Genomic DNA, 22,316 nt, shown 5'->3' on the forward strand with positions numbered 1-22,316 from the left:
GCGGGCGAGGCGGAGGAAGCGAGGCTCCCGTCCGTCCGTCCCTCCGGCCCAGCCGCGCCTGCCTTCCCGGGAAAGTTGCCCAGGGGAGGCGGGGCGGAGGCGGCGGAGACCCTCCCACCCGCCTCCCCATTGGCCAGCCCTCCCTGCCTGTCACCCGGCCACGTCTTGGGCTGGGAGGAGGAGGAGGAGGGGACGCCGGTCCCGCCCCCTGCCCCGCCCCCTGCCCCGCCCCCGCCGCTCCTGGGCGCCGGTGCGGGGGAGCCGCGAGGCGGCGGCGGCGGCGGCGGCGGCGGGCAACTTCCTTCCCGGCGGAGCTCGGGCAGCGGCGGTGAGTGGCTCCGGCGCCGCCTTCCACCCCCTCCCTCCCTTCCCGGCCCCCTTCCACGCTTGCCCGGCCAGCCCCCTCCCAACCTCCCCCCCGGCTCTTGGCCAGGCGCGGGTCTGGCCCGGCTGGTCGTGTGCACGCGTCCCTCGCCTTTTGTGTCGCCTCCCGGCGGCTCTGCGGGTGCGGGAAGGGCGCGGGCCTGCGTGGCTTTGGCGAAACCTCGGCGGGGCAGCGAGGGGGAGACCGGGGCGGCCTCCTCCTCCTCCTCCTCCTCCGCTGGGACGGGGGCAGAATTGCCGGCACCCCCCCCCCTTCCCGGGTCTTCCCCTCCCGGTATGTCTCCCGCCCGGCCGCTGCCCACCTTCCCTGCAGGCCAGGCGCGTTTGCCGGCGCCGGGGCGGCTCCAGGCTTGGGTGGCTGGGCGGGTGGGTGGGGGGGGGCTGAGCGGGGAGGAGAGGGGCCGAGGGAGGGTCGGGCTGGTCTGCGGGAGGCTCCCCCACCCCCGCTTTAAGGAGGGGCCGGGCTGCAGGTGCAGTTTTACGGGGCGAAAGGTGCACGTGTGTGTGTGTGTGTGTGTGAGAGAGAGAGAGTGTTTGTGTGCACGCGCGTGTGAGCCCGGAAGGTCGTTCTGCAGACGTCAAGTTCAGCGATTCACCTGTTCGGATTCACCTTGGCTTGCCATTGTCGAAGGGGCGTCCCTTATACAGCTACTGCAAATTTGCATTGTCTATATTTTGTTTCTCTCTCTCTCTCATTTAACTATGTCTCATTTAACCCTATCCATCCATCCATCCACCCATCATGTGTCATCTATCTAATATTTAATCTATCATCTATCTATCTATCTATCTATCTATCTATCTATCTATCTATCTATCTATCTATCTATCTATCTATCTATCTATCTGATATTATTCTATCATCTATCTCTCTGCCTGTCAGCCTACCTGCCTGCCTACCTGCCTGCCTACCTGTCTGTCTATCTATCTATCTATCTATCTATCTATCTATCTATCTATCTATCTATCTATCTATCTATCTATCTGATATTATTCTATCATCTATCTCTCTGCCTGCCTACCTGCCTGCCTACCTGCCTGCCTCTCTGTCTGTCTGTCTGTCTGTCTGTCTGCCTGCCTGCCTGCCTGCCTGCCTGCCTATCTTTCTATCTATCTATCTATCTATCTATCTATCTATCTATCTATCTATCTATCTATCTATCTATCTATCTATCTATCTATCTATCTATCTAATATCATCCTATCTAATATCATCTATCTAATATCTATCTATCTATCTATCTATCTATCTATCTATCTATCTAATATTATCCTAATATGTATCTAATATTATCTGTCCGTCCATCCATCCGTCCATCCATCCATCCATCCATCCATCCATCCATCCATCCATCCATCATCTACCTACACTACTAATATAAGGGAGATCTTAATATTAATTAATCCATTTCCAACCAAAATGATTGTCACATAAACTGCTAGTAGGATACGAAATATAGCAGACTTTTTTTTTTAATGTCCTCAATTTTGATTGAAAAGTTAAAAAAAAAATTAGGCTTGCAATATTGACATCTTAAAAAGCCTTTGACCTTGATAGAACATTTATTTTTTCCTCCTCCTTTTCGATACTTTCAGCTTTCTAAATAATAAAATGTCCTTCGTTTCAACTGTTGAGGACCTAAATAGGGTTATCTTGAAATCTGGGTTGAAATAATTTCACGGGGGTCGCCAAACAACGCAGTCTGCCATTTTTTCCCCCCTTTTCCTTAGCTGTGCTACTCCCTTTTATTCTATTGGCTTTTGAAAGCCAATAGAATAGACTCTCTTGAATAGAGTCTAATTCTATTGGCTTTCAAAAGCCAATAGGAATTGTCCAGGCTGTCTCTGCCCTGCTGAGCCCGCCAAAAGTCCCATTCTGCAAACGGTGCTGCACCAGTTGAGTAGTCCTCGACTTACGACCGGTTGAGTAGTCCTCGACTTACGACCGGTTGGGGGTCGCGGCATTAAAAAGGTTGAGAACCACTGGTATAGGGTTTCCTGCCTGAGCAGGGGGTTGGACTAGAAGACCTCCAAGGTCCCTTCCAACTTATTATTGTTGTTGTTATAATACTGGACGTGGCAGAGGAGCCTGAACAGCAAGGCCCGAGTGAAGCCATGTAAATGCTTCCTTTTCGGAAGTGCATTTGTGTGTGTGTGGATTGCTTTGTGGATTGCAGTGATGGGATGTTTCAGATCCCACAAGGTGGAAACTTTTCAGCTTCACAACTCTGTTAAATCACCTAGGAGATTAACTCTTTTAGGTCAGGCCTGCTTAATTTGAAGGCAGTTGAAAAAAAATGTAGTAGAAGAAATCAGATTTCAGTCAAGTCAGATTCCCATTGAAAAACCTGTTGTAGCCTGTTGTTGTGGCTTCTCCAAATGCCAGTTGCCAAGTGCCGGACTTTTGATCATATGACCATGACGATATAAGTGTGAGGACCAGTTCTTAAGTCACTTTTTTCATTGCAAATTCAAATGGTCACTAAATGGTTGTATGCAAAGCACTGCTTTGTTCTTTAATTAGAGTGATTTTCTGACACCACAATTCTTTGATATCTCTGTTGAATGCAACGCCTCGTCCTTTCTACCTCCTTGTACATTTTTTTAAGCATGCAGTGTGTAGTTCCGTCTATTTTCATGGAATTAATAAATGCCCTGCTTTGGCTGACAGTGTTTCCTGTCCTGCTACAAGTAGCCTTTGACTTACAACAGTTCATTTAGTGACCATTCAAAGTCACAGCAGCACTGAAAAAAGTGACCTGTGACCATTTCTTTCTCAACTGTTGCAACGTCCCCATAATGTGATTAAAATTCAGAATTTGGCAAATAACTCATATTGATGACAGTTGCAGTGTCCCGGATCATGGGATTCTCTTCTGCGCCCTTCTGACAACAGAGTCAATGGTTAAACCAGATTCACTTAACATCCTTGTTACTGACTTAACACTTGCAGGGATTCACTTAACAAATATGGCGAGAAGGGTCGTAAAATGGAGCAAACCTCACTTAACAAATGTCTCCCTTAGCAACAGAAATTGTGGTCGTAAGTCGAGGATTACATGTAGTGCCAACGCCCCAATCCTGACCTTGTTGCCACATCCCTCATGGATGAGCCATTGCAAAACATCGTAATATTTCTGGATTTTTTTCCCCATGTAACATGAGCACGTTAAGATCAGAGACTACATTTGTTCAACCAGATTTTGTTGTCTTTTGTGCTTCCTGGTGATAAACTGGGACAATCAGACACCGGCACACACAGAAATAACAAATCACAATGGCTCCTTGTTCATGAATTAAAGACTGGCCAATTTATTGTGGTGTGATCTGTCATGGACTTGCATGCCCAGGATCAGCTGTGTGGCGTTCTATCCACAGTTGGCAGAGGCAACATATTCATGCGTGCCAACACAGAAGAATGTAAACAGAAGGGTCAGATGTCAGTTAAATACAACCCACAGTGCAATCATTGTTTGTTAAAATGAGGCTGGAATGTATGCAAAGAAGCTGAGAAATTATCCACGATTGAGGAGCGATTTTGGAGACACGAGTGTGCATTTTTATTTATCTATTTTTATTTATTACATTTATAACGCTGCCTGTCTTACAGAAGCAACCCTAGGTGGTGTGGAAGTCCTTGACTTAACAGCCATTCATTTAGTGACCGGCATGAAACCAGGACTGAAAAAAGTGACATATGACTTGTTTCCCACACTTACGACTGTGGCAGCATCCCAGGGTCACGTGATCAAAATTTAGGCACTTGGCAACTGGTTCATATGTATAATAGTTGCAGGATCCCGGGGTCATGTGATCACCACTTGTAGCCTTTCTAGCTGGCTTCTGAGAAGCAAAGTCAATGGGGGGGGGGGAAGTCAGATTCACTTAACGACTGCATGAGTCACTTAACAACTGCAGTGATTTGTTTAAAAACTGTGGCAGGAAAGGTCATATGTGAACTCATTTAAACAACTGCCTTGCTTAGCAACAGAAATTTTGGGATCAGTTGTGGTCGTATGTTGAGGACTGCTAATAAATAGAAAAAATTAACCAGTGGAACGGCTTGCCACCAGATGTTGCAGGTGCTCCATCACTGGACATTTTCAAGAAAATATTGGACAGCCATTTATCCGGAATAGGGTTTCCTGCTTAGCGGGGGGTTGGACTAGAACAGGGGTAGGCAACCTTGGCTCTTTTATGGCTCGTGGACTTCAACTCCCAGAATTCCTGAGCCAGCCAGAATTCTGGGAATTGAAGTCCATGAGTCATAAAAGAGCCAAGATTGCCTACCTCTGGACAAAAAGGTCCCTTCCAAGATCCCTTCCAGCTCCATTCTGACTGACTGACGGATTGATTGATTGATTGATTGAACAACAACCAGCTCCTTGTTACAGCAGACAAGGTGGATGAAGGACGGTCTGCCCAAGGCTTCAAAAATTTGCAAAGTTGTAGTATGGTTACATACATCTTCATTCAAAAGAGAAGTTTATTGGAGCCAGAATTTTGACTTTGGGGATTGTTGGATAAACTGTTAGAGGGGAAAAAAGCTCATGGGAGCTAATCTCTCCAATCCCTTTGGGAAGATTGTGGAAATATGGAAAGGTTTACGCTGTCCACCATGGAAGAATAGTTGGTGAAATTGACAGAATGAAACTGACAGAAGGATAAACTGACTTCTTTGTTTAGAGACAAGACAATGTTGCTGACGTTATGTGCAAAAATGAGAAAAAAATGCACTTGTGATTCGTGGCTTTGATGATTAGGCAGGATGGAGATTATAGAAAGAAGAGAGTCAGGTTGTAACTTTAGGGAGAGAAGTTAAAACGTAATTGTACTTTTAGCTGCTGTGAAGGATATCAGAAGCTACTGCTTTATGCCCTTATGTTTTGTTCTTTTTTTTCCTATTCTCTTATTGCAATTTTAGTTTTTCCTGTTATTTCTTTCTTTTTCACTTCCTCTGCTCTAATGTAGTTCGTAGATGTTCTTATTTTCAAAACTTTTAATAAAAAATTTATACACAGAGACAGATAAATATAAATATAGATACATAGATACAAACACATACACACACACACACACACACTCAACCCATTGGTTTCATTAAGATTTCTCACTCTGGTTAATTGGACTGCAAATCTGAGTGCATTTTAGATCATGTATATTTTCAGTTTATAATTTTTTAATCTTTACTGAGTTATTTGCACCTTGCAGTTGATATATTGTGCTTTTAAAGTATCAAGTAGAGTGCCCTGGGTTTTGTATACAGATAAATGAAAAACATAAATTCAAAGCAATATAACAATTGTAACATGGCATAATAAAACTAAACTGTACAATAATAAAGACAACACAGTGAAATCAAGAACAAGATTAAAAGCAACATGACACAAAACAGCTGCAACGTAATACAGAGCCCCAAACATTTTAGAGATATTCTTACAGTGTTGAGGGGAAATACAAAGGCCTTTATATATGATACGATGAAACCTTATTTATTTTATTTATTTAGTTGACCATCATAAGCCAAAGAGAAAAAAAAAGTTTTAAAAGATTAAATGAATAAGAGTGGCATAAGAAATGACTATAAAAAGCAAAAGAGCAGAAAACAAAGACGTAATAATTGTAGAAATAATCATGGTAAAAAATTGCATTTTTAAAATTTTCAATTTTCCTAGGGTTTCTCAGGAAAAGCACAATTTCTTTGACAAGCTTTATTAAAATAAAATAAAAACCTAACAAAAAAAGTTAATGATCAAGAAAGGAAATAGTAAAGAGGAGAGAAGAGAAAGAAAAATAGGAAATAAAAGGTCAGTAAAATAAAAAATATATAAAAGGAAAGAAAGTTACATAAAAAGTGACTTCTGACTCCTTTTACAATAGAAATAAAATAAAATAGAGTTGGAAGGGATCTTAGAACAGAAGAAGCTTCTTGGCTGAGAAGTGAAACATCTTCAAAGAAAAACAAAGAAGTCCAGTTGAAAAAGCATCTTTGGGACAACTAGGACCTGGATGACTGAGAATCTCCATAGACATCAAGGGACCTTGGAGGTCTTCTAGTCCAACCCGCTGCTCAACCCTATACCATTCTGGAAGAGTGACTGTCCAGTCTCTCTTTTAAAACCTCCAGTGATGGAGCACCCACACTTTTTAAAGGCAAGCTGTTCCACTGGTTAATTGTCCTCCCTGTTAGGAAATTTCTCCTTGGTTCTAGGTTGCTTTGCTCCTCGATTAGTGAATGGTATTTGTGAATTGTGTTCTTCTTCTTCTTGTGCCATATCTGTTATCGGATGTTGGCGATCATGTTGGCGATCCTCTTTTTATCAGCACGAAAAAGTGCTGCTGAGTTTTGTCCAAACCAGTCCTTTAGATTTTGAAGCCACAATGTTCTTCTTCTGCCTGGACCTCGTTTGCCTTCCATCTTTCCCTGGAGGATTAAATGGAGCATGCCGTATTTTTCTGGGTGTCGCATCACATGTCTGAAATATTCTAGTTTTCATTTTTTAATTGTTTTGATGCTTTCCCTTGGCTTTCCCAGGCGGCTGATCACTTCCTCATTTCTGATCTTGTCAGCCCAGCTTCTACGTAACAGCCGCCTGTCAATCCACATTTCAAATGCTTCTAGTCTCTTCAGGTGGCCTTCTGTCAGAGACCGACTCTCTACTCCATAGAGCAGGATAGGAAAAATATAGCATCTGACAAGCCTGGTTTTCAGTCTTAGGCTTATGTCGTGACTGCAGAAGACCTTTTTCATTTTGAAGAATGCTATTTGGGCTTTTTCTATCCTTGTCTTTACTTCAGTGGTCATGTCCCAGCTTTCATGTAAATTGGAACTCAGGTGTGTGATCCTTTCAACTTTTTGTGTTCAACAATTGTGTTGTTGTAGGGAAAATAGGGGGAGGAAGGTGTGTTCTGTATTTTTGCCTCTTGAATTGTAAATCTCCTTTTATAAACTTGCGAACCTTATCTTTTGACCTGCAGCAAGATAATGATGCAAAATGAAAGCACCTCTATCTACACCAACAATGCACACAATGCTTTGGAAAATAGGTTGACACCCCCCACCACTACTTCTCTGTGACAGCCCCTCAAATATTAGGCTTGGGGCTCCAATGGGAATGATTGACAGGCTAATAAAAGATCCCCCCTCCCCCCTCATCCTATTCCTTCCGTCTCCATTTTTTAGTTAGGATTGTGTATTATTTTTATCATTTTGTTCCTATTGTGTACAGATTTTGTAAACCTTTATCTTTTTAATGTTGTAAACTGCCCAAAGTTACTGCGTGGTAGGATGGATGGTCAATATATTTAATAAAATAATAAAAAATAATAATATTGCTAATCAGGTCACTCCTAGTCCTTCTCTTCATTAGACTAGATATACCCAATTCCCATAATTGTTTAGCCTCTGGCCTCTTAATCATCTTTGTTGCTCTTCCCTGCAATCTTTCTAGAGTCTCAACATCTTTTTTTGTACAGTGGTGTCTAGAATTTGACACAGCATTCCAAGTGTGGTCTCAATCGTGATCTTGAAGTGATCTTGAAACTGTCCTTCTGTTGATGCAACCTAGAACCATTTTTCCCCAAAGATAAAGCTAGTTGTGGATAACATAAAGAGGACTGATAAAAGGCACCACAGGGGTGGAGTGCTGCATTAGCCCCCATTGTTTTGCAAATCTAAATCAAATACTCTGTTTAATCTCAGCCATAGCTTTATCTCAGCCTAGCATAAGCCCCTCCATTGTTGTTTTTTCTTCCAAATGAAAGGATTTTTTTCAGCCATGATGAGCTAGGCTCAGGACTTGTTTCAGCCAATATTTTGGCCAGTGGATTCTCGTATTTGCCTGTAGTGTAGTTGCACTCCAGAGAAACCTATTAACTGCTGGAGAGGCAGGAAGGTAACAAGCATTTGAACTGCTTGCTGTTTATGTAGAGGCCACTTTGAAACTGTTGGTCAACAGCAGGATAATCCTCTTGGCTTTTTATAGTTCAATTATTGCTTTTATGGAATTTTAATTTTTTGGGCTGGCAGATTTGATTGTCTTCTTAGTGGTCTTTTCACTAAAAGGCTGTGAATTTGATATCTTTAGGAAGACTGACATAAATTCCTAGATACTTCAAGGCCTTGTTGGTTTCCGTAGGGACATTCTTGTTTTTCTAGTTATACTAGTGCTGTGTTCCATGAATACAGTCACTTTCATTTAAGAATATCTAATTTCCAACTTTCCATTCTGCCTTCTGGTGCTTTGGAGACTAGGCTTATTATTTTCATAAACAACTCATAAACAACATATCTAATGCTCCTTCTTCCTCCTACTTTCCCCACAATGACAAACCTGTGATTTGGGTTGGGCTGAGAGATGGACTGGCCCAAGGTCATCCAGCTGGCTTTCATGGCTAAGGCCTCTCCCAGTTTCATGCAAAAAGTCCATAAAAGTTTCCGGTCAGCTGGAAATGTAAATGTTAACTTTTCATCGATCACAGATATTAATTTCTTCTTCACTATAACTTCCATCTTATTTAGCAACCATTGCTCCATTGTAGGTAGTGCCAAAGCTGTTCATTTTTGAGCATATAACAATCTCTCTGCAGTTGTCATGTATAAAAACAAAATTCTATGGTTTTTTCCCCCAACTGTTTGGCCATCAATCCCCAAAACATTCTGGCTGGGGAATTCTGGGAGTTGAAGTCCACCCATCTTAACATTGCTAAGGTTGAGAAATATTCTGTAGTAGAGTGTCAAGGCCTGAAATGGAGAGATCTGGCTATAGGGGAGGATTGAAATAATGAGTAGGGATCATCATCAGATCCTGCTTGATGTTAGTCATCTGCCACCAAATCTTCAAGGACGTCCCATTCATCCAGTTTTGGTCACCACGATTTAAAAAAGATGTTGAGGTTCTAGAAAGAATGCAGAGAAGAGCAACAAAGATGATTAGAGGACTGGAGGCTAAAGCATATAAGGAAAGGCTGCTGGAATTGGGTATGTCTAGTCTACTGAAAAGAAGGATGAGGGGGGACATGATAGCAGTGTTCCAATATCTCAGGAGTTGCCCCAAAGAAGAGGGAGTCAAACTATCCCTCAGAGCCCCTGAAGGCAGGACAAGAAGCAACGGATGGAAACTAATTAAGGAGAGAAGCAACCTAGAACTAAGGAGAAATTTCCTGACATAACAATTAACCAGTGGAACAAACTGCCTCCAACCTGTGAATGCTCCAACACTGGGAGGTTTTAAGAGACTGGACAATCATTTGTCTGAAATGGTATAGGGTTTTTTGCTTCAGCAGGGGGTTGGACTAGACCTCCAAGGTCCCTTCCAACTTTATTATTATTATTATGGATCATTGCACAGTCAGCCAGATGTTCAGACTAGATTTGGCATTTTGTCTACCTATCGAGTCCTTACCCAGGACCTGGGATAGGCAGATGTGGATGTTTGATGGTATTACAGGTATCGTCGCAGGATGGAAGCAGTTCCTAGTAAGGTCGCCTTTTGCAATTGACTAATAGCGAATTTGTCAATGCCAATGGTTTCAAGTGGTGCCCTGGTTGTTTTGGGATTGCACCCAAGGCACCTATTACTATTGGTACTACCCTTGCTTGCCTTTGCCACAGTCTTTCTCTTCCTATTTGTAGATCTTTGTATTTTGTTATCTTCTCCAGTTCTTTCTCTTCCATTCTGCTGTCTCCAGGCACTGCCAAGTCCACTATCCAGACTTTTTGTCTTTCTTATTGACAATTGTTAAGTCTGGGGTGTTATGTTACAGGTGCAACATAACATATTAGTATTATTAGTATTATTATTACAAATAAAAACTTGAATAAAAGCAAGGGAAAAGTAAGTATTGATTAGCAAGAGACTTCAGGTCCCAAATTTCAATGTTGTGGCTAATGCCAGGGAAATCCAAGCAGTAGGTTAGATAAGTAGTCATGCAAATGGGAGAACATTAGAACAGTCATGGCAAACCTTTTAGAGACCGAGTGCCCAAACTGCAACCCAAAACCCACTTATGCATCGTCGGGTGCCGGGTGGATGTGGCCCATTGAGTGTGTGTGGCCCATTGGGTGGGCATGGCTGTGGTGGTAACAGCAGATTGGGTGGGATTAAAAAGTTCAATCAATCAATTCCAGCTTTGCAAGATCTTTTTTTTCCTGCGAGAAGTTGAAATTGACTGATTGAACCTTTTTTTTTTTGCACACGGTGGCAGAGGCCTAAAGCGGAAAGGTTTTATAAAACCCAGTTGAAGGCCTAGGACTGGGGCAACGGCATGCATGCCCACAGAGAGGGCTCTGCGTGCCACCTCTGGCACCCGTGCCACAGGTTCGCCACCACTGCATTAGAACATGACCACCTTTCTGGCTAAAATGGCTTGAAGAGAGAAAGAGCTGTAGCCCTTTAATTCTATAGACTCCTCTTCCCCGTTTCTGGCAATCTCATACTTTCTAATCCGGGAAATAAAGGCAAAATTCCCCTGCTTGGCAGGCCAGCCAGGTGTGTTCAGGAGAGGAACTGAATAATGTGCGATGCAGCTAAATGTCGATCCGTGTTAGATATCTTCAGAGGTTAGGGAGATTAGGGGACTGGAGGCTAAAACATACAAGGAACGGTTGCTGGAATTGGGTATGTCTAGTTTAATGAAGAGAAGGACGAGGGGGGACACAATAGCAGTGTTCCAATATCTCAGGGGCTGCCACAAAGAAGAGGGAATCAAGCTATTTTCCAAAGCGCCTGAAGGCAGGACGAGAAGCAACAGATGAAAACTAACCAAGGAGAAAAGCAACCTAGAACTATGGAGAAACTTCCTGACAGTGAGAACAATTAACCAGTGGAACTACTGGCCTCCAGAAGTGGTGAATGCTCCAACACTGGAAGTTTTTAAGAAGAGACTGGATAGCCATTTGTCTGAAATGGTATAGGGTTTCCTGCCTGAGCAGGGGGTTGGACTAGATGACCTCCAAGGTCCCTTCCAACTTTACTATTATTATTATTATTATTATAGAGGTGGCCCAGCATGGTCCATTAAGTTCTGGGCAGGCTGACTTGAGGGGGGCTCTTCCATGCAGGAAGGAAGAGTCAAGCCCCTTGGATTGTAGAAAGTCTCCACTTGATCACTTTGGATTCTGCTTCTGGGCAGCTAGGTCTATTTGATCGTATATTCTGTAAATTGGTGATTTATTAAGAATTAGTTGTGTGGCAGCGCATCATCTGGGCTGATAGACAGAGCTAGCTGTTCCATTCAGTGGGCTGGAAGGAGAGCAGAATGTCTTATGCTTTTGAGAGATATTTTTAGTGATTTCCAGGGATTAAAGGAGGGTCTGTCGACAGCCTCTTGGCTGAAGCTGGACAGATTAAGGCAGAATGATCACGTAGATTCAGCTGAGCTTCTTTTGAACGAGGCTCTAATCTTTGTTTCATAGCAGCCGGGTGTCCTCCATGGGGCTTATATAAAGGAATTCTCTCCAAAAAATACTTCTGGGAGATCCCTCGACCTTGAGAGGGTTAATAATTCTTTAGTTAAATCTTGACTGCAAGGGCTGAAGTGACTACCTGACTTTGAAGTCAGTGCCAGTGAGTCTTTGCCAAACACCATGATTTAAGTTAGGCAATTTTGGCTTAAGGGTCAGTTGAGGGGGAATTCCCCTCTCCCCCGCCCAAAGCTATGGGCTGGAAAGATTTGAACGAGTTCCCAAATTTTTCTCATTTTAACTACAGGCAAAGTCCTTCCATTGTAACTATAGGTAGGGAGAAGTTGGGCTGATGGTTCCAGTTTGGCTCCAGGGATAATATAAAGCAATTTTCAACCTTCTTCGGCTGAACAAAAGTTTCTCTAAAGCAGTGGTTCTCCACCTGTGGGTCGGGACTCCATTTGGGGTCGAACGACCATTTCACGGGGGTCGCCAAACAATGCAGTCCGACATTTTTCCCCCCTTTTCCTTAGCTGTGCTACTCCCTTTTATTCTATTGGCTTTTGAAAGCCAATAGAATAGACTCTCTTGAATAGAGTCTCATTCTATTGGCTTTCAAAAGCCAATAGGAATGGTCCAGGCTGTCTCTGCCCTGCTGAGCCCGCCAAAAGTCCCATTCTGCAAACGGTGCTGCACCAGTTGAGTAGTCCTCGACTTACGACCGGTTGAGTAGTCCTCGACTTACGACCGGTTGGGGGTCGCGGCATTAAAAAGGTTGAGAAGAGGCTTTGGCCAATAAGTCGATAAAGTGAACAGGATCTTTCGCTTCTCCTCCAAGAAGCTTCTTCAGCTCTGACTGGATGGTGGGGAGTCAGAGCTGAAGAAGCACCTTGGATGAGAAGCGAAACGTCTTCAAAGGAAAACAAGAAAGTCCAGTTGCCTTTTGAAAAAGCACCTTTGGGACAACCATGGCCTGGATGGCTGAGAATCTCCATCAGATCTTGAGGAGCTTGTTTCTGGCCTAGAGATGTTTGATGAAGAAGCCTAAGGTGCCAGATGTTTTTGCTAACATCTGGAACCCACTCCTTTCCCCCCACGTCTGCCATATACTTGTGTAAGTAGATATCTGCCTCTGGAGAATATCTGAAGAGATTTAGGGGTCTCAGAAGAATTGGTTAGAATGCAGTTTGAAGGCCTGGATCTGAAATGGATCTGAGCCCAGGTGGCGCAGCAGTTAGAGTGCAGTACTGCAGGCCACTTTAGCTGACTATGTTCAGCAGGTCAGCGGTTCAAATCTCACCGGCTCAAGGTTGACTCAGCCTTCCATCCTTCCGGGGTAGGTAAAATGAGGACCCAGATTGTTGGGGCAATGTAAATATATATATACATTGCTTACTGGTGTACACCGCTTAGAGAGTGCTTGCACTTAAAGCGGTATATAAGTCTCATAAATAAATAAATAAATAAATAAATAAATAAATAAGTAGTATGTGGAAATGACCTTGGGAGACAGCAAAGAGACGCGCAGCCAAGGGAACCGTCAGATAGAAGGTACCTTAGCGTGCAGTAGAAACGTGGATGGGGAAGAGATTCAGAAGACCCTCCCTAGCTGGGCGTCTGTAAATGTGTGGAGAAAAGCTACAGGTAGTCCTTGACTTACAACCACAATTGAGCCCAAAATTCATGTTGCTAAGCAAGACAGTTGTTGAGTGAGTATTGCCCCATTTTACGACCTTGCTTGCCACAGGTGTTAAGTGGACCACTGCAATTGCTAACTTAGTGACACGGTTGTTAAGTGAATCTGGCTTCCCCGTTGACTTTGCTCGTCAGAAGCTCACAAAACGTGATCACGTGACCCCCCCCAGGACACCGCAACCGCCATAAATATGAACCAGTGGCCAAGCATCTGAATTTTGATCACGCGATTGTGGGGATGCTGCAAGAGTCGTAAGTGTGAAAAGGGGTCATCAGTCACTTTTTTTGTTGCCGTTGTAAGTTTGAATAGTTACTAAATGAATCGTTGCAAATCGAGTGGTGGCAGACTTACTAGATTCTATTAAGGTAGAGTTAGAATAAAATGGAATTCTATTCATGGTTCTGTCTGTCGAGTAAGGTTGACATCGATCTTGCAAGACTGGAAGTACTTTTCTTTCCCTCTGTCCCCTTTGTAGCCCCAAAATTAGCGAGGGTCTCTTCTGAGTCTTGCCCCACCTACATTCCCCCCCCCCAGTGGGCTCAGCTGCCTTTTATGTAAGCATTCCCAGTTGCATTTCTTTGCCCGTTCTCCCAAGGTTATTCCAACATACCATTGCAGGATCTTCTAAAGCAGTAATGCTCAACCTTGGCTGCTTTAAGACGCGTGGACTTCAACTCCCAGCATTCCCCAGCCAGCAACACCAACTGAGGAGCTCTGGGAGTTGAAGTCCACGTGTCTTAAAGTGGCCACGGCTGAGAAACCGAGTTCTAAAGAATTGCCATTTTTCAGTATATTGTCTTGATGCTCTTTCTTTTTTCTTCCCCATTCCCTTTACTTTTTCCTCCCCCCCCCCAGAATTCCCATGATGCTTCGGTCAAGAGATACGAAAAAGGAAGCAGCCATGAGATCGTTGGTCTTCACTTAACGACGCAAGCCAGAATGGCCGCTGTAGAAACTGCTGGCATCGGTGAGAATCCCGGGGCCAAGTCCCTCTTGGTCAAAGATGGGAAAGAGTCCCAGGAGGAAAACGGGGCAGCCAGCCACCTCTCCGAACACTGCGATGCTTCCTTCGCTGGGGCAGAGCCGAATCGGCAACAGGCGCCCGCCAGCAAGCTGAAGAAGACGGCCTTTAAGTTCTTCGGGGGGAAGAGAAGCATCTGCACCCTGCCCAGCTTTTTTGGGGGGAAGAATAAAAGCCAGGCCAAGGGAGCCTCCAAAAAGGGTCTCAGCAAGAGCAAGACCCACGATGGCATCAGCGACGTGGCGCACGAAGAGGCCGCTTCCGGATGTCTCAGGAGCCCCTCGGACGCAGGGCCAGACTTCCCTCCTCCCCAGCTTCTGCCAAGTTCCCAGAGCGCAGTTTTGGGAGCCGAGCTCAGAGCTGGCTTTGCCCAGTCCTCAAACCTTCTGTCCAGCAGCACCGAAGGCTTTGAGAAGAAGCTGACGGGAGAGAAGTCCTTGTTCCTCCCGAGATCCAAAAAGGGGCTGAAGGGGCTATTTAACAGCATTCGCCGACATCGGAAGAACAAAGTTGCGGAGCCTGAGAAGACGGAGCTGCAGGAGTGGGCTCTCCGGGACACCGTGGCTGAAGAACAGCCACGTGGGAATGGGCTGGGTGGGAGTCTTCAGAGGGGGACAGTGACACCAGAACGTGGGGAGGGTTTCCCCGGCGATGCTGTGCCTCCAATGGCAGCCAGCCACAATGAGGCGGGAGGGATGGACTGCCTGGCCTCAAGCCCCATTCGGTCTGTCGGCGAAGCAGCCAGAGGGCCTGCGTGTCCTGAAGGATCTCAGGATGGGCAGCCAAGCCTTCAGGACGCCTGTGCTGACTCTGCCTACGGGGACCTCCCTGAGGCTTTTGAACCAGAGTTCCTGCAGAAGAGCCCTCCTTGCGAACCATCCGGGGAGCAGTTTAGCTTGATGTTTGGGGAGGTGACCTCCCTTAAAAGCTTTGACTCTTTCACCGGTTGCGGGGATATAATTGCAGAACCAGATATTGATAGCATCACGGAGAGCTCCACCTCTGTGGAACGCAGCCGGGAGGCCGCCAAGAGGACCTCTTGTTTGGTTACCTACCAAGGCGGAGGGGAGGAAATGGCCCTGCCGGAGGATTTAGAAGAGTACCTCCAGCAGATGTGGGCAGGAGCCATCAAAGGGGGTGCAGACCCTGAAGCACATCTGCCGGAGCTCCTAACCAAAGGTGACCTTCAGGGCATGAAGGATGCCAAGCAGGAAATTCATCTGTACCCTGAAGGAACAAGGAACGACACGGACCTTCTGACACCGCACAGTGATCAACAAGAGTCCGCTCCCAATAGCGATGAGGGCTACTATGATTCTACCACCCCAGGTCCTGAAGATGAAGCTGGGGATGGTTTAGATGAAATCAAAAAGGACCGCCTTCCAAGGGACAGCTACAGTGGGGATGCTCTTTATGAGTTTTACGAACCTGACGATGCATTGATGAGCCCGTCTCATGGAGAGGGATCCTGGTTTGATGGGAAAGTGTCCCCTTCGAAGGTATTTGACCAATTCCTGGACTTTGCTCTCCCCGATGAGAAGGACTTGATCTGGCTGATGGATCAGAAAAGTGAAGCGATGGAAAAGCAGAGGCTGGCCACCCTCCAGAAACAGCTGCTTTTTTGGGAGATGCAAAGAGACCCGGCCCTGAAACACCTCCAGGAACTTAGAAGAGACCAACATCTGAGTCCAGGGCAGATGTCTGAATGTAAAATGCAAGCCACCGGCTTAGTTGGGAAGAGCTCAAGTTGCCTTGGTTGTGAGCAAATGAATTTTTGTGCTTTGGACGAGGGTCTAAGCGGTGGAAAGAAGCTAGCGGAAAACCAAGACTGGAAAGACGATTTCCACAAGAAGCTCTGTCCAGAAAAGCTTTGCGATAGCAGCACCACCACCACGAAAGCACACAGTAGTTGCCTTATTCAGCCATCGGAGAATAGCTCTGAGTTGGACTCCAGCGGTGAACATCCGGTGTTTGATGCTTCAGCTTCGGGAAACTCTGTGAGCTGCCCGCTCTACAGAGCGCATGGCCACCCCGGCTGCTCTCCCAGAGCTGACTTTCAAGAGCCCTGCCAGGAAGGCAGCGAAGAACCAGAACAAGCTGTCAACTTCTCCCAAGCCTTGGTGGAATTCACCAGCAACGGGACTCTTTTCTCCAGCCTGTCTGAAAGTCTTAGAAGCTCCGATTCAGGCTCTGCATTCACTCAGAACTTTCCTGACCTGCCCACAATGGTGACTTTTGACATCGTCGATGTGGAACAGGAAGGGGAAGGGGAGTGCGAGGAGCATCTGGAGCTGAACACGGAGGAGGACCTGACCGCGTCCTTCGAGGCTTTCCGGGACACTTATGACTCCAAAGCCTCCTTTGCTGAATGTGATGAGCGAATGTTTCCTGAGTACCCTCAGGTCTCCTCCCACTGGGGAGCTGCCAGCCTCCCTCGGCGTCTCAGACTTCAGGAGCTGAGTCCACCTCTGCTGGAGCCGCTGTCCGTCTGCAGGAGGAGCCGATCTCTGGACACCGAAAGTCTGGAGTTTGAGCTGGCCAGCTTGCAGCTATCCAAGGACAGTTTTAGGCCGTTTGAGCTGTGGAGCGGTTCCAAAAAGGATCCCGGTTCTCTTGGATCGGACATTGGCCAGGAAGGGGTGCCACATTCTCCAGGAGGAAGAGAAGAAGGCGTTGGTGGCTTCTCGTGGCCAGGACGATTGAATGCACCATATGGCCAGGAGGAATTTTCCTTGCAAGAAACGAAAGCAGGAGAGGCTGGTTCGAATACACTTCCCTCTCGAGGTCCTTGGGGGTTATTGGAGCGCTCTGACACAGCTCCTCCTTTGGCTTGCCTGGGGCAGAATCCCACCAAGGAACCAGCTGGAAGGAACCCTCCAGCAGATGGAAGCAATCATCCTGTCCTGCCAGCATTGAGACCATTGACCAGGCCCTCCACTCTGTTTCTGCAGGCCCCTGTGATGTCACCAGAGGACTGTACTTCTCAGAGGCCTGGTGGGGGCAATCTGGCTAAAAAACATGCTTGGGTCCTCCCTTTGGGAGAGAAAGGTCAAGATCTGCCTTTGAGCTTTGATTTTCCTTGCTCCCCTGACAAGTCATCAGTGTGTAAGCCTGGAGATGTGGCTCAGGAAACATCTCAGCTTCATACCAAGTAGTGCTGAGACCACTTGTAGGGGCAAGGCTGAACATTGGGGACTCTCTAGACCCAGAGCCTTTGGGAGACACATCCTGCCAGCTACTCAGTCCGTGAACTTAATTAGCCAAGTAGCTTCTGTGCATGGGGCTCAAAGCTGGATTGGAATGGGCTTTGGTTCCGGTGGGTTGTGAGGATACAGAAAAACACTGCAGAATGTTGACTTTGGTTTGAAGCTGGGAGAACGGGGGTGAAATGTTCTGCTGATGTTTCGCCTTAAAACAGGCATGCTTGTGGGTAGAGGGAACTTCCGTGGATCCCCAGAATGATATGGAGAGAACAGGGACGGTCTCAGAAGTTAAGGAGATGGGAATAAAGCCCTGGGTCGTGTCCAGTTGCGCCATCATGAGAAGAGGAGCAGAAATTATTTCCAAAAGCCGACTAAGGGGCCAAAGTTAGAAGGTATATTTTGGAGGAACCTTCCAAAATGAGAGGCTGGCTTATGGCGAAACTGGTTAACTCCTAGTTTTTGAGAGCACGCGTGCTTGGAAGTCGACCTGCTAAGCTGCTTTTTATTCCAACAGAATAAGAGGGCAAAATACAGGGGTGCTGGCATGCCTATCTTCTACTGGCATCCCAGAACGGGTGGGGCCAATTTTCTCTTTCTTTTTTTAGTTGGGAGGGAAGTTAAGGAGCAGAATTAGTGCCTTGAGCCTTCTAAAGGCTTAGCACCCATTTCATATCCCCCCCCCAAAAAAAACAGGTCTTAGCCTAGGTCATGGTTGGAATGTGGCCTTTGATCAGTGGTGCAAGGTCTAGGATAGCCTTGAGCCAACAGGCCCTCGGGATGTATAGGATTGCACCCGTGAAGCATATCTTAAGTGTGTTGACTTGTTACAGCAGCGTTTTTCCAAGTTTGGCAAATTGAAGGTTGAGTGGATTTCAACTCCCAGAATTCTCAGCAATGGCTACGCTGGCTGTGAAATTCTGGGAAGTCCATATACCTAGAAATGGGCCAGGTTTGGAAAACCTGCGTTAAGAGAGTAGGGCTGCTCAAGTTCAGTTGGGCTTTCTGTGGGTTTCTTGAGGGGGGAGGCAGAAAACTAACCAACCTGGTGCTTGTCAACCAGGAGATTAGGGTCGCAGTGGATGGGCTGGGCAAAATAGCAAGAAGTTGGCTGTTACTTAAATTGGGGCAAGATGTGATTAGAGGGGAAATGAGTCAAAAACAAGGCTCTGCGATCTGTAATTTAGGAGGATCTTACTCCGGGTATATTGCTTCTAAGAAGACCTGCATACAATTAAAAAATTAAAAACACTTCTTGATACTGGAACAAAGTAAAGTCAATGCAGCGGAGGTCTTGTAATTTCTGAAAGGGCATATTTTAAAGGGGGGGACCCGTGCCCTTATTTAAAGTAACAGAATCCTGTTGTTGTTTTTATTATGGTTAAATTTTAGAACTGTGCAGTGCTTCCAACTCGATTCCAAAACGGAGACTTGGCTTGCTTGTATGTGTTGGGCTCTATGTGTGTGTGTTTGTGTGTGTGTCTGTTTGTGGACCCTGTCTATAGCTCTTTCAAGATCAGCTGGCCGTTGCAGAAGGAAGCTGGATCTGAGCTATACAAAGGATGAAGTTGCTTTAATGAGTTAGATCCAGCCTGTGTGTGTTTGTGTGTGTGTGTGTGCGTGTGTGCTTCGAAGATCATTTTTGGAATCAGATTCAAAGTACTGCCGGACTGAATATTTGTTGAAATCAATTTTCTAGGCCAGTGTTTCTCAACCGTGACAATTTTAAGGCATGTGGACTTCAACTCCCAGAATTCCACAGCCAGCAATGCTGGCTGTGGAATTCTGGGAGTTGAAGTCCACATGCCTTAAAATTGTCACGGTTGAGAAACACTGTTCTAGGCTGTCTAGAATGGGTTAACAGTAATATTGGATGCAGAGAAGCTTCTTAGGAAATAAAGCCTCCATCGATTGTACCACTACTTGTCCCAGCTGCACATAAGAAGGATGTGTGTCTAGGGAATTGTGACATTCCAATGTGCAATTTTTTTTTTTTCATATATATAAGCTTGTAAACATTTTGCTCAACCGGTCAGGGAAAAGTTCCTTCTCTTTCCAAAGAAGACTGGCTAGTTTGGTAGAAAATCCAGATGTCCTGTACCACCTGTGCACACACAGGACAGGTAACACGAGGCAAAAGCTCTCAAATCTGTCTCTTTGCCAAAGACACGGGTTCAAGAATGCCCAGTAAAGATATTTGTGGAATGAGGGGTCCTTGGTGCTCTCTGAGCTTGGTTGTGTTCTTGCAGATGTTTCATTACCCAAACTAGGTAACGTCATCAGTGCTAATCATTGGTGAGTAACACTGATGATGTTATCTAGTTTGGGTCATGAAACGTCTGCAAGAAAAGCTCAGAAAGCATCAAGGACCCCTCATTTCAACCCCCGAGCTACAAATAGTATCCTTTATCAATATTTGCAGAAATATTGTGCAGGAGAACTCCAGGGAGAGTCATCTCTAGCCATCCATACAAGCTCTTTTTCGTGGTTGCCCCTGGCAGTGTTCAGAATTCGCAACTGAGACAAACTTCGAAAGCCCTGCCTGACCTGGAAGATTGGTGCTAATTCTTCAGAATCCTTTTTGCACAGAGATGGACGAAACTTTTTTTGTTTTCAAAAGCTCGCAGGCAGAGCAAACGCGGGTCCGGCTTCTGCATTATGACAAATAAGTTGGGAAGCTATCTGTGATCCCACCCCTTCTTCATTTGGCTGCTGGAAAGCCCTTGAATCCTTGTCCCTGAAATGGGGTGGCGAAATTTTACTTTTTAAAGCAATGGGAATGAAAAACAAAACGGTTGTGCTTAATTTAAACGATAGGCTCGGGGCATCATTGAATAGCATTTAATTTCTCCCTCTAAACAGGAGCTAAAATATTTGACAGCTGCCCTCTTCCGGATGCTGCTCTTGAAAAGAAGAAAACAGGGTTCTTGGCTGCTTCCACTTGTAGTAAATCAAGGATTTCCCAACTAGGAGTAACTGTCCCTAGAGAGAGAAATGCTGAAATCTGGAAATAAAATAGGGACAAAGCTACTGCAGGTAGTCCTTGACTTAACGACCAGGATTGAGCCCAAAATGTCCCTTGCCAGGCAAGATAGTTGTTAAGTGAGTTTTGCCCCATTTTACAACCTTTCTTGCACGGTTGTTAAGAGAATCACTGCAGTTAGTAACACGGTTGTTAAGTGAATCTGGCTTCCCCATTGACTTTGCCCGGAACACTGCAACCGTCACAAACATGAGTCCAGCATCTGAATGTTGATCACATGATCATGGAAACGCTGCCACAGTTGTGTGGGAAAACGGTCGTGTCACTTTTTTTTTCAGTGTTGTCGTAACTTTGAACGGTCACTAAAAAAATGGTTGTAAGTCAAGGACTATCTGGAGAGGGGAAAAGCTTGAAGTCCCGAAGTCTGTTGAATAAAAATAAAATAAAGACAGGCTTTCAGTGTTTGGTGGAAACAAGCAAATTGGGCAGAAAGGTTTTTGTCCAGTCTTCTTAATAATAATAACAGGCTTGGGAGGGACCCTGAAGGTCTTCTAGTCCAACCCCCTGCTCAAGCAGGAGAGCCTAAACCGTTTCAGACAAGTGGCTGTCCAGTCTCTTCTTAAAAGCCTTCAGGGGGATCTCCCTGCCATGCTAATTTTTCTTGGGGGTGGATGGGAGTGAACTTAAATTAAGTAATGGCACCTTGAAAGCCCTACCTTCCCATTTCCGATGTTTGGGAACATGTTTTTCCACCTGATCTCCATTTTTTCAGACTCTTCTAGTCTTGGGACTTTGTTCCTTACCGTCAAGTTGCCATCTCCTTCAAAGGGGGGGATCCTGCTCAGGATTCCAGCTGGGGGAGAGGAAAGGAAGATCTGCTTCAAAAGATCTGAGACCTCCCTCCAGACATTGGGTGGCACACGGAGCAGGGCACGACTCGGCCCAATGGTAGCCTGTTTGTCAACTCCACTCATCTTAAACTAAGATGGCTTTCCTTCTGAACGGCTTCCCGTCTTGATACATGGAGCAGTCTCCCCTGTTGCTTTCAGTCAACAAGACCCTTGGCCAATATTTAGATCCCATAGCCCTGACCGCAAGCCTGGGTGATTCCAAGCCAAACGCAGCCAACTGGCCACGGGGGTGGGGCACCTCAACTTGAAGAGCCTCCAAAATGTTGCCTAGCTGGGACTTCTGAAATCGGGTGGGGTGGGATTGAGAGGCATGATCTCTTGAAGGGACCTCTTGTTTTCAATTCCTGCCAACGATTATGCTGCCGACACGATGGGTAAAGTTCACTGTCATGTGTTCGTCCATTAATCAATGCTTTCAGGTGTTTTGGGTTTGGTGTGGCGTGCACATAGTTCTTTCTTCCTTTTGAATAGATCACCAAAGACATCTTGTGGAATTTGTTAAATTTGTTTGGTTGTTTGGTTGGGGAAAAGGGATATTATCATAAGTGTTCAAGCTAATAAGAATGTCTACAGATATGTATTTGTTAGCCTTCAGGTTGTAGATATTTATAGAAATGCTTTCCCCCCCCCAAAGAAAACCAATTATATAATGTGCTAGGGTGCTCCATACTTTGACTTTGAATCTGACCTCATTCTAAAGGGGGTTTCGGATTTTGG

The 22,316-nt window shown here is 45.6% G+C and overlaps 1 protein-coding gene across 1 annotated transcript; it reads left to right on the plus strand.

The window, feature by feature from the left end:
• Positions 1–230: 230 nt before the first annotated feature.
• AMER1 (APC membrane recruitment protein 1) lies at positions 231–19,458 on the plus strand. The gene is made up of 2 exons (XM_039356971.1): positions 231–328; positions 14,340–19,458. The coding sequence occupies exon 2, from the start codon at positions 14,424–14,426 to the stop codon at positions 17,658–17,660; it is 3,237 nt and encodes a 1,078-aa protein (XP_039212905.1). The 5' UTR covers positions 231–328; positions 14,340–14,423; the 3' UTR covers positions 17,661–19,458.
• Positions 19,459–22,316: the final 2,858 nt, after the last annotated feature.

The sequence above is a fragment of the Crotalus tigris genome, unplaced genomic scaffold (genome assembly GCF_016545835.1).
Source record: "Crotalus tigris isolate CLP2741 ecotype Arizona unplaced genomic scaffold, ASM1654583v1 scf7180000018848.268983, whole genome shotgun sequence".
Taxonomy (NCBI): Eukaryota; Metazoa; Chordata; class Lepidosauria; order Squamata; family Viperidae; genus Crotalus; species Crotalus tigris.

What these genes read in the sequence shown, in the direction of transcription:
- AMER1 (XM_039356971.1), top strand. Translation starts at nt 14,424, where the DNA reads ATGGCCGCTGTAGAAACTGCTGGCATCGGTGAGAATCCCGGGGCCAAG.